The sequence below is a fragment of the Rhinopithecus roxellana genome, chromosome 10 (assembly GCF_007565055.1).
Source record: "Rhinopithecus roxellana isolate Shanxi Qingling chromosome 10, ASM756505v1, whole genome shotgun sequence".
Classification (NCBI taxonomy): domain Eukaryota; kingdom Metazoa; phylum Chordata; class Mammalia; order Primates; family Cercopithecidae; genus Rhinopithecus; species Rhinopithecus roxellana.
The window spans coordinates 80,392,333-80,406,193 of NC_044558.1; the positions used below are offsets into that span (position 1 = coordinate 80,392,333).

At 49.8% G+C, this 13,861-nt stretch overlaps 1 protein-coding gene across 2 annotated transcripts in view; it reads right to left on the reverse strand.

Annotated features, from left to right (window-relative positions):
* AACS (acetoacetyl-CoA synthetase) overlaps positions 1–13,861 on the reverse strand; it is a 77,138-nt gene that overhangs the window by 11,955 nt on the left and 51,322 nt on the right. Inside the window, exons 11-14 of one of the 2 annotated variants that reach the window (XM_010368424.2) lie at positions 7,686–7,750; positions 7,119–7,241; positions 4,044–4,157; positions 2,858–2,983 (exon numbers count right to left, since the gene is read on the reverse strand). In XM_010368424.2, the coding sequence (XP_010366726.1) occupies positions 2,858–2,983; positions 4,044–4,157; positions 7,119–7,241; positions 7,686–7,750 (428 nt within the window). The remainder of the gene's footprint in view (positions 1–2,857; positions 2,984–4,043; positions 4,158–7,118; positions 7,242–7,685; positions 7,751–13,861) is intronic. The other variant, XM_010368425.2, reaches the window with a different exon arrangement.

A 13,861-nucleotide genomic window follows, 5' to 3' on the forward strand; every position in this document is an offset into this window, starting at 1 on the left:
GTAAATCCACCCTGAAGAAATGTCCTTTTGTGGAAACTTCGCCCACTTTAATCCCTTGCAAAGCTGAGCTGAGAGGAGGAATCCACTAGTGGCTGGCTCCAGGGCACCACAAAGGAAGTGGCGTGATGGCAAAATAAAGCTACAGAAGCAATGTCTTCCTTTCTACAGCGGACTGAACAGATTTAGATCATTCTCATTCTTCAAGGCACTGACTTCAGCTCTGAGTCTCCTGGGAGCTGAGGTGAAAGTGGAAATACGGTGGGAACAGGTGACTGCCGATAACAGACCAGGCCTGTTTGGAATGTGGCATCTGCAAAGACCTAAATCTTAAGTCTCCTTTTACTTTCTTTTAAAATATTAAGTTTTTAAAAGTAACAAAAAGCGGCCGGGCATGGTGGCTCATGCCTATTAATCCCAGCACTTTCGGAGGCCGAGGTGGATGGATCACAAGATCAGGAGTTCGAGACCAGCCTGGCTAACATAGTGAAACCCCATCTCTACTAAAAATACAAAAATTAGCCAGGTGTGGTGGCGTGCACCTGTAATCCCAGCTACTCAGGAGGCTGAAGCAGGAGAAGCCGAGATCGTGCCACTGCACCCCAGCCCTGGGCAACACAGCGAGACACTGTCTCAAAAAAATAAAAAGCCATAAAGAAAACCAAAATGGACTCATCATCTCACCACTCATATAAGCCCTTATTCACACCCATTATTCATTTATTCACACAATCACACATATATACTTCCCTTTTAAAATTTACACAAGGCTAGGTGTGGTGGCTCATGCTAGTAATCCCGGCACTTGAGGAGGCCAAGGCAGGAAGATTGCTTGAGCTCCAGAGTTCGAGACCAGCCTGGGCAAAATAGAGAGATCTCATCTCTACAAAAAATACAAAAATTAACCAGGCATGGTAGCACACACCTGTAGTCCCAGCTACTTAGGAGGCTGAGGCAGGAGGATCCTTTGAGCCCTGGAGATCAAGGCTGCAGTGAGCCGAGATCACACCACTGCACTCCAGCCTGGGGCCAGACGGAGACGCTGTCTCTTAAAAAAAAAAAAAAAAAAAAAAAAAAAATTAAAATTTACACCAAAGAGATGCTATGTCCTCTGTTCTTAAACTCTCATTTTCACTTACTAAGTTCCTGGGTATCTTTCCATACCAGCACATGGCCTGTTTACATTTTCACCTGGCATCATTTTTTAAGGTAACAATGTCCATAAACTTACTCCCAGTTGTGGAAAGGAAGGCTTGCTTTTGTTGCTTGGTTTTGCCATCACGCCATTTCCTATACAGCCCAGGAATCTCTCAACGCTGGTGCTTGAGGAATGGTCTAAGTGTAGCCTGTGTTCACCCTGTCCATGATAAACAGCTTCAGATCTCATTATCTGATCTGCCCTTGTCTTTCCGTATTTATTCATCTCTCTCACCTACGCCTAGGAAGTATCAGAGGAAGCGACCTATAAAACTGACTTCATGATAGGATTATTTAAAGACAAGCAAAATCTTACTCTAAAGGTAAGAGGACTACAAAAACGAAGCAATGATTTCAGCTCTGAGTTTCCTGGCAGCCAAGGCAAAAATGGAAATACAACACATCACAAAGTACTTGTCTTCTCCAAGAATATCAGTTTCAAAGAGATTATCCTGAAATTAATCCTGAGAGACATCTATCACGTGAACCCTTGCACATGTGACAAAAAAAAAAGTGACAGAAAAGAGTTTTCAAAGAGCAATGTTACAGAAGATGAAGGGCAGTCATTTCTTAGATGGATCCTCAAGCTGGGATTCTAATCCTTTTGGCCTCTCCTCCCAAGGCAGGAGCTCCTGCCTTCCTCTTTAGGGTCATCTGAAGAGTGTTTCTCTACATCCACTCTTGCTTTTCTGCATTCGTCTGTCTACACAGCTGCTCACAGCAGGAGCCAAGGTGGGGCACAGGTACAGCAGGTATGCAGTGGAGGCTGAGCCACCCCTGGGGGGATGCCCCACGCTGCTGCAGAAAGGCGCTATTCCAGGCACAATGGCTTTTACGGTGACACGAAAACACGCAAGGCAGGAAGGATCCCTGGCAAATCCTACCACTTGCCGCTTTCTGATTCTCCATACGTGGTCTGTGCTAAACCAGATTACCTTTTGAGAGACTGCAGAAAGCAAGTACTGAGTATAAATAACTCTGGAACAGAAGGCTTGCTAAACGATGAATTATACAGCAGCAATAACTCGAGAATGCTTATGAAATAAGATTAGAGGGAGGCAGGAATCAGAGCTTTAAATAAAAGACTTCCCTGCTTTGGGGCAAGGCACCACTCAAAAGATGACACCCAAGGGTGTCAGTCTATGTGAGAGTGACATGTTGGGTTGTAAATCCTTCCACTGCAAAAGCACTCTTCCTCTAGCATCTCCATGAGGACTGGATAATGGTGAGAGACATGAAGGAAGAGACCCGAGCCAGACAGCACTTCCACATGCCATTCCTCTTGAACAGGCAAGCATCACCCTGTTTCAGCGAGTGGGCCCTGCACCCTCCACCCTCCCACATGCAAACCAGAGGCTCGTGCCAGCTCCCAGCAGCAGGGGCTGGAGCCAAGAGGCTCTGGGCAGAGGTAGCTGAGATTCAACTAAACCAGATTACAGTTGCACACGATAGCTTCAAGCTGAAGACAACAAGATATTGACCAAAAATTCATTACCGCCCCACTGGCAGAATGAGCTATAAGCAGCTTCTCCAAGCCCTGGTGGTGGGGGAAGGAAGACGGGAGGGGCAGGATGGGAGGGGAGGGATAAGGGTACAGAATTAGACATAGAAGGCCCAGCCAAGGCAGAGGCTAGGCAGCTCTTTCTGCATCTCTCCAACCGACCTGGGAATTTGGAGAAATACGCCTTCCTGTACTTGTTACCATTCTCATCATTCCAGAAGTGTGTGGGCTGGCAAGGGATCGGCTTAGTACACACCAGCTCGCCGCTCTCTCCCCAGACCGCCTTTCCTGGTATGGGAGAATTAAAAATAAGCCCAACGCACACCACAGCCACACACCCTGGCTTGTCTCTCTCTCTTTCTTAAGCTATTACTTATTATGCAATATTTCAGACATATACAAAGGTACAGAGATGGTCCACACCCACACACCTGTCATGGTAGCCTAATAATGCGTTCCTCCCAGATGGAGTCCCCTCCCTGTGTGCTCCCCAAAACTGCTGTATGGGATGTAGTGATTTGTTATTCCCATGTGTGTTAACATTTCGGCTCCATCCACACGCATCCCTGAATAGCATATGTCGTCACTCTGCATGCCTCTGAACACACGCACACTGTCCTTCTGTGTCCCGCGTCTTCCTGTGCTCACTCAGCATGACATCTGGGTGGCTCGTTCGGGCTACTAGGACTCGCTGTGGTTCGTTCATATTCACCACTTAGTCCTTCTCCACCTGTGATCACAGAGTTTCTTCCTCCCAAGGATGGACATTTCTATTGTTCCCAATTTTGTTTTCTGTTACGAATCATGGGGCTACAAACATTCTTGCGTGTATCACAAGTAAGTCTTCCAGGAGTGGAATTCCCAGATCACAGGGCACGTATCCATCTTCAGCTTCACTGACTACTCCCACATTGCTCTGCAGAGCAGCTGCACTGAGCCCTGCTCACCCCTCCTAGCACAGCTGGATTTCTAGCTGCCAGGCCCGGAACACCAGGAGACTATTCCTTTAATGACCAGGTTCTCAGAAGCTCAGAGCTGGCGGCTGCCTGTGTATCCAGCACCAGGGTTCAGATGCAGGGCAGCGACCACCCACCTGCCCGCCATTCCTGAGCACACAGGTCTCCACCTGTCCTCCAGCTCGACCCTGATCTCTCAGGGGCTGGGGATCAGGAGCCCGGTGGGTGTTAAGCCAAGCTGCGGGGAAAGGACATCACACTGCAAGTGACAGGGGCCTCCCCTCCGAGGGCTGTTTTGGAGAACTATCACCAAGCAGAGTTACACATCCGAGCGCTCCCAAGCTCCCAACTCACGCCTAATCACAGAAAGAAACAGTTGGCGGAGCCATCACCTTCCTCGTTCCACGCCTCCACGGCCATGCCCAGGTTCCGGGCCTGAATCTCCCCTTTATACACAGGAAGAGAAAAATTGTGGCCCATGAAGCAGGAGATGATGTCGGTGCCTCCTGTAAGCAATGGCAAAGAGAGATTCAAAATTCAGAAGCCCAAGACAAATTGCATTAAATTAGTGAGCAACAAAGGAGAAAGTGCCAAGAGGACAAGTATCTAGTCTCCCAGACACACACTGCAACATCCAGACAGGTGGGGCTTCTTTGCAGGGAGCCGTGGGGGCGGCGATACTGAATTTGGAATGAACCCCCCACATCTGGTATTTGACGTCTTGGCCGAGCCTTCCTGCTAGAGGATCCGCGAAGTGAATGACCTCCTGTGGTCATGCTGAAATTCAAGACTCAGGATGGTAGAAAATGGAAGCTTTGCCTGTGATATCCACCTGGCAGGCACTGCCTAGGCAGACCCGTGACATGGGAAGGCTTGAGTGCCATGGTTTACGTGGACTTAATGGTTGGAAAAACAGAAATGTGGCCGGGCGCAGTGGCTCACGCCTATAATCCTAGCACATTAGGAGGCCAAGGTGGGCGGATTGCGTGAGCTCAGGAGTTCGAGACAAGCCTGGGCGACATGGCGAGACCCCATCTCTACTAAAAATACAAAAAATTAGCCGGGCGTGGTGGCGCGTGCCTGTAAATCCAGCTACTCAGGAGACTGAGGCACAAGAATCACTTGAACCCATGAGGCAGAGGTTGCAGTGAGCCAAGACTGTACCACTGCACTTCAGCCTGGGCGACAGAGCAAGATTCTGTCTCAAAAAAAAGGAAAAAAGAAAAAAGAAAAGAAAGTTCCCAGCTGCAAGACCATGGAGTGTGATTTTCTTTCTTCAGGCAGTGAATAAAATGTGATGTCTTCTCTGCCATTTCATGTCACTGACTGACGTGTCCCAAGAAAATGAGTGAGTCACGTTCGTTTCTGCCACCATCGAGATCTGAGCAGGGCTCCTGACCTCCTGCTGCTCTCCCCGCTGGTGGGAATGTCTCAGACCCCCATCTCAGGCTGAGGAACCAACAGTGGGGAGGAAGGTTGGGGGGTCAGCCTCAGGCTTCAGGCAAATGGCACCTCTTAAAGAGGTGCTTTGAGAGTATGTTTTTAAATCACAAGGAGAAAAATCAGAACTACAAATGTGTAAAACAAAAAAAATAAAAGTGACCCAGGCCAGGCACAGTGGCTCATGCCTGTAATCCCATCACTTTGGGAGGCCAAGGTGGGAGGATCACTTGAGCTTAAGAGTTCAAGAACAGCCTGGGCAACATGGTGGAACCCCATCTCTACAAAAAATAAAAAAACACAGCTGAGCATGGTGGCATACACCTGTGGTCCTAGCTACTCAGGAGGCTGAGGTGGGAGGATCACTTGAGCCTGGGAGGTGGAGGCTGCAGTGAGCCATGATCACGTCACTGTGCACTCCAGCCTGGGCAACAAAGCAAAACCCTGTCTTTTTAAAAAAAAAAAAAAAAAAAAAAGTGACTCAAAGATTTCTATGGACAGCAAAGGAATCAACTCTTAAGTCACGTGAAGGGGGATTGAGGTGTGTACTCTAAACTACATCTGTGTAAAAAGGGGGTGCTCTCACCCCATTTACACACACTCGCAAACACACACTCAAGCACACACGCTCACCGACGCACAGAACATCTCTGAAGGAAACAACATCGGCTTCCCTGGGGAAGGAGGATGGCAGCAATGAGGATACCTTTGTGAACTCTGGATTTCTTTTACCACGTGTAGGAACCATGTTCTAAAGCACGACTTTAAGTTAAGAAAAAAGTTATGAGAAAAATGCACTTGGGGGCCAGAACAGTGGCTCACGCTTATAATCCCAGCACTTTGGGAGGCCAAGGTGGGTGGATCACCTGAGGTCAGGAGTTCGAGACCAGCCTGACCAACATGGCGAAACCCCATTTCTATTAAAAATATAGAAAAATTAGCTGAGCATGGTGGCACATGCCTGTAATCCCAGCTACTTGGGAGGTTCGGGCATGAGAACTGCTTGAACCCAGGAGGTAGAGGTTCCAGTGAGCTGAGATCGCACCCACTGCACTCCAACCTGGCTGACAGCGCTAGACTCTGTCTCAAAAAAAAAAAAATTTTTTTTCACTTGAAATCTACATATAATACACCCATATTATACACCCGAGTGTGCATGTACACATCCATATATTCCTGTTTTTCACCTGCAAAAATGACCGCACCTTGTAATTCTGCAATCTGATTTTTTCACTCATCATGACCATGTTTCAATGTCCATCAGTGCATTTCTTCACTTCTAATGGCTGCATAAATTAAGAATGTGCCCTAAATTATTCAATCAATTTCCTTCTGCTGGGCATACAGGTAGCGTCTATTTTTTACTTATATAAACAATGTTGCAATATTTGTCCTTCCATACAGTGGATTCTCACTATTTGCGGATTCTGTTTTTGGGAATTTGCCTACTCACTAAAATGTACGTGTAGCCTCCAGATCTATAATCTGGAGCTTCTGCAGTCACTCTCAGACACTGCAGAGCAGTGAAAACCCAAAGTCACCCAGGAACATTCCCACCGAGGTCACACGAGGCGACACAGCCTCCCTGCTTTGCTCTCACACGCAGGAGACCGGGGCAGGGTGGGTTAGGGTGCCCTGTTCCTGGGCTTGGCATCCCAGCTCTGGCATCTGACAGTGGGGTGGCCTTGGGCAAGTCACTGAATGCTTCTGAACTGCATTTTCTCTTTCCCAAGATAAAAAATATAGAACCTACCAAGATGTATTGTTTTGGATTTTAAGACTATAATCGATGTGAGAGGTGTGTGTATATAAATGTATTTCCCCCAGGAGCAAGGGTTCCGTATGGGCTGACTCAGAGTTCACAGTGACTTCGCGGAGCATCACTGCCTCAGATAATGAGAAGGCATTGTGTGTACTGGCTGCCCAGCGGACCGTGTCCTTGGGATGAATCCACGCACTGGGCAGAGGTGTGCATACTTATGGGGCCGACGGGGATGGCTGGAAGAACTGTCCCCCCGGGGCCGTACCTGAGATGGAGCCCAGGAGGATACTGCTCTTGATGCACCTGTAGACATACTCGTAGCTCTGGGCTTTCAGTGGGGAGCCAGTGGACAGGATCGTGTGGAGCATCTGAAGACTGTGGGTTTCCACTGGGGCGAAGAATCACCAAAAGATTAAAACTGGCCGGGCGCGGTGGCTCAAGCCTGTAATCCCAGCACTTTGGGAGGCCGAGACGGATGGATCATGAGGTCAGGAGATCGAGACCATCCTGGTGAACACCATGAAACCCCGTCTCTACTAAAAAATACAAAAAACTAGCCGGGCGAGGTGGCGGGCGCCTGTAGTCCCAGCTACTCAGGAGGCTGAGGCAGGAGAATGGCGTGAACCCGGGAGGCGGAGCTTGCAGTGAGCTGAGATCCGGCCACTGCACTCCAGCCTGGGCGACAGAGCGAGACTCCGCCTCAAAAAAAAAAAAAAAAAAAAGATTAAAACTAAACCCAGTGCCTGAAGCCTCACGCGCAAGCAGTAAATAGGATGGATTTAATTTCCTTGACTGGCAGTACGGGGAATGAATATTAAACAGGCACACTCACCCGGCTTCATGGCCTTCTCTTCCAGCACCGACAGCCACTTGGCCCCGGTCACCAGGACAGTGATGCTAGGGTGCAGGCGGGAAAGAAAACACCAGAAACTCTTCAAGACTCTCGGACCAAAGCTTTCTAAAGTCAGTGATTTATTTCTGAAAAGTTTGCAAAACCCAAGAGAGAGCAGTTTTCTGGGTTGAACTCATACTTCGTGTTTATTCAAGTCTGAGTCACAGCACCTGCCTTGCTCACAGGCGCACCTGACTGCTCTTTATGCTGATTCCAGCACGCAGGGCCAGGTCCCTTTACCACGAGGCTTCACATACAACAGCAGCTCACCTGAACCCATTATCTTCCCAGCTGCAGAGTATTTTATCTTGGGGGAACCAAAGGAGGCCATAAATCAAGTCCTCTCAAATTCTATCCTCACACATTCATTCACCAATGAAGAGAGGGCTACAGAATTATTATAATTTTTTTTTTTTTTTAGACGGAACCTCCTTCTGTTGCCTAGGCTGGAGTGCAGTGGTGCAATCACAGCTCACTGCAGCGTCCAACTCCTGGGCTCAAGTGACTCTCCCACCTCAGCCTCCCAAGTAGCTAGAGCTACCAGTGTATGCCACCACGCCCAGCTAAGAGACAGGGTCTTGCTATGTTGCCAGGCTGGTCTTGAACTCCTGGGCTCAAGCAATCCTCCTGCTTTGGCCTCCCAAAGTGCTGAGACAAATTTTTTATTTGTTAAAACATGTGCCATACTTGAAACTCCACCCATCCCCTTTTCTTAAACAAGTTCACATTTTTATGAAACTCAGAAAAGTACAGCTCTTCTTGAATGTTCAGAATCCACAGTTCTATGCATTTGTGCTCACAGAACGACACACGCTGCTGAATATACATCACTGCATTTTCAAGGGCAGCCCTAACATGCTATTTCCTTCCTCAGCTTTTCTTCCAGTCAGGTGGCCCTTCACATGTAAACTCAGTCGGCCCAACTAAAGAACATTGTTCTCTTCGGTGCCTAGAGGAGGCTGTGAGATTCAGACTCTTCTGGGTCACTCTGGGCAGTAGAACCTCACTCCTGCACATCCGGTGGAGAGACTCATCCCAAGGAAGGCTGTCATGGCACTTGCTGTCTGAAGCCACGAGGCAACATGGCACAGAACATCCCGGATTTCAGGGCTGGCTGGGCTGGGCGTGGCTAAGGCAATGGCAGGGTGGGTCTCCCTCCACTCAAGGAGGCAGGTTACCATGGTCCTTCCACCTCCCACACCTTCATTCTCTTACTTCCCCAGACCCACCCTGCCACCAACAAAGCCACCACTGTACCCTAGAGATGGCTGGAGTTTTGGGGGAGGGAGACTAGCTCCTCCCACCGTCCCCCATGCTTCTTTCATAAACTCAGAGTTTGATTAACTACTTCAACATCATAGCCAATGATTAAGGTGTCACTCCCTTTGCAAGTATCACTAACAGAGGATGACTCTAACTCACTAACCTCATGACTCTAATGGTGATCACCCGGCCCTGAGCAGCAGTGACTGCCTCCAGCTACAGGTACAAAGCTCTCCAATCAACAGGCACGCCCGAACAACACAGGGGTTTTGTGCAATCCCCCCACTGCCCACCTCCAGAAAACTCGAAGGCTCTCTGTGATTTTAAAGTGCATCTAAGTGCAGGCAAGACTCTGCAAACCCTGATCTTGGTGAGGCTCCGCCAGCATTCAGAGGTGGTGCTCTCCGGCCTGTGAGTCACAGCCCTGCTTGTCTGAAGAAACAGCAAAGTCCTCCATCTATCTACAAGGTGCACGTAAAACGGTTAGGAAATTCAATCCCATTCAGCTCTTGGAAGCACGGGAGCCCACCTGCAGGCACCCATGCCATGTCTTATTTCTAGCAAGTACTGTAGGGGTCACTGCACAAAAGCATGAGACAGCGTCAGGGCTCTAAACCGTTGGTACCCAGTGCCCACGACTGCCCGGAGCCCTGCGCGGAGCCAAGTGTGGATCAGCCCACAGGCAGCCCCTCCAGGGTTGCCACTGCGCCTGTGGGGTCAGCAATCTCAGTCTCTCAGCTTCTACCCCTGCCCCTGCCCCTGCCCCGGCAATGCTCTCTTCGCTCAGGCACTACACCGCCCTTTTTTGTTAGTTTGTTTGTTTTGTTTCTAAGATGGAGTCTCTCTGTGTCACACAGGCTGGAGTACAGCGGGGCGATCTCAGCTCACTGCAACATCTGCCTCCAGGGTTCAAGTGATCCTCCTGCCTCAGCCTCCCAAGTAGCTGGGATTCCAGGCCTGCACCACCACACCTGGCTAATTTTTGTATTTTTTGTATTTTTAGTAGAGATGGGGTTTCACCATGTTGGCCAGGCTGGTCTCGAACTCCTGACATCATGATCCACCCACCTCAGCCTTCCACAGTGCTGGGATTACAGGCGTGAGCCCCCGCGCCCGGCCTACACCGCCCTTTTAATAACACGAACCAGATCAGTGTTCTCATGATTCAGTGTCCACTGCTGTTCCATTCCACTCGGGGAAAAACTCACCCTTCAAGCAGCCCCAAAAGCCCCTGCCCCTCCGACCCCCGCTCCTGCCCCCAGCCCCGCATCAACCCTTCACACTCGGGCCACAGGAGGCCCCTTCCAGCTTCCACAACACGTGGATCTTAGGCCCACCTCCTGGTGGTTCCCTCAGCCTGAAGCACACGTCCCCAGTTCTGCAAAAGTAGTTCCTGAACGTTCCAGCCTCAGCCCAAATGTCAAGACCTCTTGAGGACTCCCTGACCCCAGGTCTCTGACAGCACTCCTCAGAGCCCGAGGTTGGCCTCTTTTTACCTTCCCCCTCCCAGTACCAGCCCCATGAGGACAGAGCGTGCTGGCCCCTGGTCGCTGCTGTGTAGCCCCCAGGACCCAGCAGGGAGCTTGGTTCACAGCGCGCAGTCCAGCACACACTGGGTGCAGATCCTGGCAAAGTGCTGTCCAACCCATGCACTTCCTTAGAAGGACAAGCCTGCTCACCCATGAGGCCCCGCCCTCTAGAACCACCTTAGACAATGGCCCCATTCAGAGACAGGCAAAACTGGGCAACCCAGACAACGTCCACGCCTGCCCCGCAACTAGCAAACTGGACGAAGTCCCCAGGGTCCTGGCCCTAATTCTATCCAGAATAGCCCCCTCACTAGAACCCAGAAACACACCCCTGTGAAGAAGAAAATTCATCTTTTAAAATTATCTTGTCTGTGCCTACAAAATAAATGCTCTTTGATCAAAGGTGTCAATAAGTCTGGGAGCTGACATGCCAGTAATCAATAGAGATCTCAACCCACATTTACTAACAGACGTGGGTTTTAAGCAGAGGCACTGAGACAGCACCACGAGGACTGTGCCTGCCCTGCGCACCTCTTGCCACAAAACAGGGTTTGCCATGACTGCTTTCAACTGCTGCACAGCATTCAGTTTCCAGGAGGTGGACAGAACCGAGCTGAAGTGTCCTTCCCCCCCAGCACCAGCTCCCTCTCACTGCTGGTGGCGACCAGTGCAGTGGTTTAAGGCTCGCATCCTTCTGAGAGCCCCTCACCCGCAGCCCCTGCCCAGGTGCCGAGTCACACCTGCCTCGCCAAACTGCATAGGAAGCTCTCCCAGGCAGGGCAAAGGCCAATTCCAGAGGGAGCCCTGTGACAGCATGACCACACCTCAGTCAGCCTCAGTGCTCTGGCCAATCTAGGGCCAGTGATTATGGCACGGAACCAGCCACCAGGCTGTGAACACTCGCACATGTACGCGTGCGCACAGGCACATGCACACATACACAAGGCACACATGCATCCACACATACAGCAAACATTCACAGCTGCATGCATACACACACCCACCTATACATGCACACACATCCATGCACTCACTTGCACTCACATGTATGTGTACACACTCATGCACATATGCACTCCCACACTCCCTTTCACATGATCACGCTACATGCACGCGCACACACACTTTCACATACACTTCTGCACACACGCAGACTCACACCCATGCACACACAGAGCAGGGTCTCCCTGGGACGCTTCATCCCTGGATCTCATTAGCACCAGGCCCCAATGATGTACATTTCTCTCTCCACCCCTCCTCCAGTAACCCCCGACCCAGTGCATGCCTCCCCAACCCACCAATAAAAGTTTCTCCATCTGGAGCCCGGCTTAAGGGTAAAAGGGTAAAGATTCTAAAGCCATCTGAAGTTCCCAGGAATTTGATTAACCTTTTGCTGGAAACAATCTCATTAGGAAATAGCCTTCCTCACTAAGATTGTAAGCCAAATGTCAGGATTTAAATATTACCCAGACCAAGTTATAATTAAAATGTTAATGGCCAAGGATTTAAAAACATGAGTGGCTCCTGTTCGCCTCATGAACAGATTCAGACATCAGAGTAATTAGGACATTTCAGAGCATGGTTGTTTCTGGGCCCCTGGAGCTCTGGTGACTTCTATATTCTTATCTCTAGAAACTGTCATTAGGCCAAGGGTGACCAAGACCACTGTGGCCAGAACATGCTAGCCAGTTGTGATTAATTCATCAGCGAAGCGCTGAAGAGACTGGATCTCCTGATGCCTTCTAATCATGATGATGGGGGCAGGGGGCGGCAGCAGGGACCACTGCACCTATCCCCATTTGCATAATTCTCAGGCACCAGGAGGGTACCCAATGTGTCTCTCCTAACTGGCTCCTGCCACTGCTCATGGGATTCCTGTCTACTGTCCAGCCAGGGTCACAGGAAAGAAGTGACCACCTCCAGGGGCCCCAGGAAGCACTCAGTGCAGTTATGATGAGGAGACCCTAGAAGACAGGTGGCTGCCAGCCCCAAGGGATGGCTAGGGACAAACAGAGCTCTCCTTCTGCCAATGGGTTCAGGAGAAAGGTGGCAGGAAATCCAAACACCACGCAGCCCCCCAGGCACAGGTTCTGCACCCACCCCTCACGAACTTACCCACACACCTCCCCTGTGCATTCAGCCTTCACCTCACTTCATCTCTGATATGTTTTAGCTGTCCCCACCCAAATCTCATCTTGAACTGTAGCTCCTATAATCCCTGCGTGTGGTAGGAGGGACCTAGTGGGAGGTAACTGAATCATGGGGGCAGGTTTTTCCCGAGCTGCTCTCTTGATAGTGAATAAGTCTCGGCCGGGCGCGGTGGCTCAAGCCTGCAATCCCGGCACTTTGGGAGGCCGAGATGGGCGGATCACGAAGTCAGGAGATCGAGACCATCCTGGCTAACATGGTGAAACCCCGTCCCTACTAAAAAAAAATACAAAAAACTAGGTGGGCGAGGTGGCGGGCGCCTGTAGTCCCAGCTACTCGGGAGGCTGAGGCAGGAGAAGAGCGTGAACCCAGGAGGCGGAGCTTGCAGTGAGCTGAGATCCGGCCACTGCACTCCAGCCCGGGTGACAGAGCGAGACTCCGTCTCTAAAAAAAAAAAAAAAAAGATAGTGAATAAGTCTCACGAGATCTGATGGTTTTATAAAGGACAGTTCTCCTGCACACGCTGTCTTGCCTGTTGCCATGTAAGACATGCCTTTGCTCCTCATTCACTTTCCATCACGATTGTGAGGCCTCCCCAGCCACATGAAACTCTGAGTCCATTCAACCTCTTTTTCTTTATAAATCACCCACTGTCGGGTATTTCTTCATAGTAGTACGAAAATGGATGAATACAATCTCACTCCTGAGTCTGCAGAACCTGTGTGAAAAAGGACTCTAAGCGACCCTCAGTTTTCCTCCTTTTGCTGGGAAATGCCACAACTAGAGAAATAAGATCAATGCACAGCCCGATGACTGCAGCTGACAACACCGTACTGTGTAAGTGCTAGAACTTTGATAAGAGAGTCCATTTCAGGTGCTCTCCTTGCTAAAAACAAAAAGTTAACTGTGTGAGGAGATGCAAATGCGAATTTGCCTGACTGCAGTACTCATTTCACTACTGTGTATACACAGCAAAATACCATGCTGCGTGCCTTACGATACATACAATTTTTACTAAAAAGTAATCTTAAAAATAGAAATAGATTCTTAAAAGAAATGAGATCGCATGCTGCCCATAGGATTTTTCTCAGCCCTCACTCTGAAGGGAAGAGCCCTGGCCCTTGGCATCCCTCCCTTCTTAACAGTTTCACCTTCTGCTTCTGGCACCTCCCACAC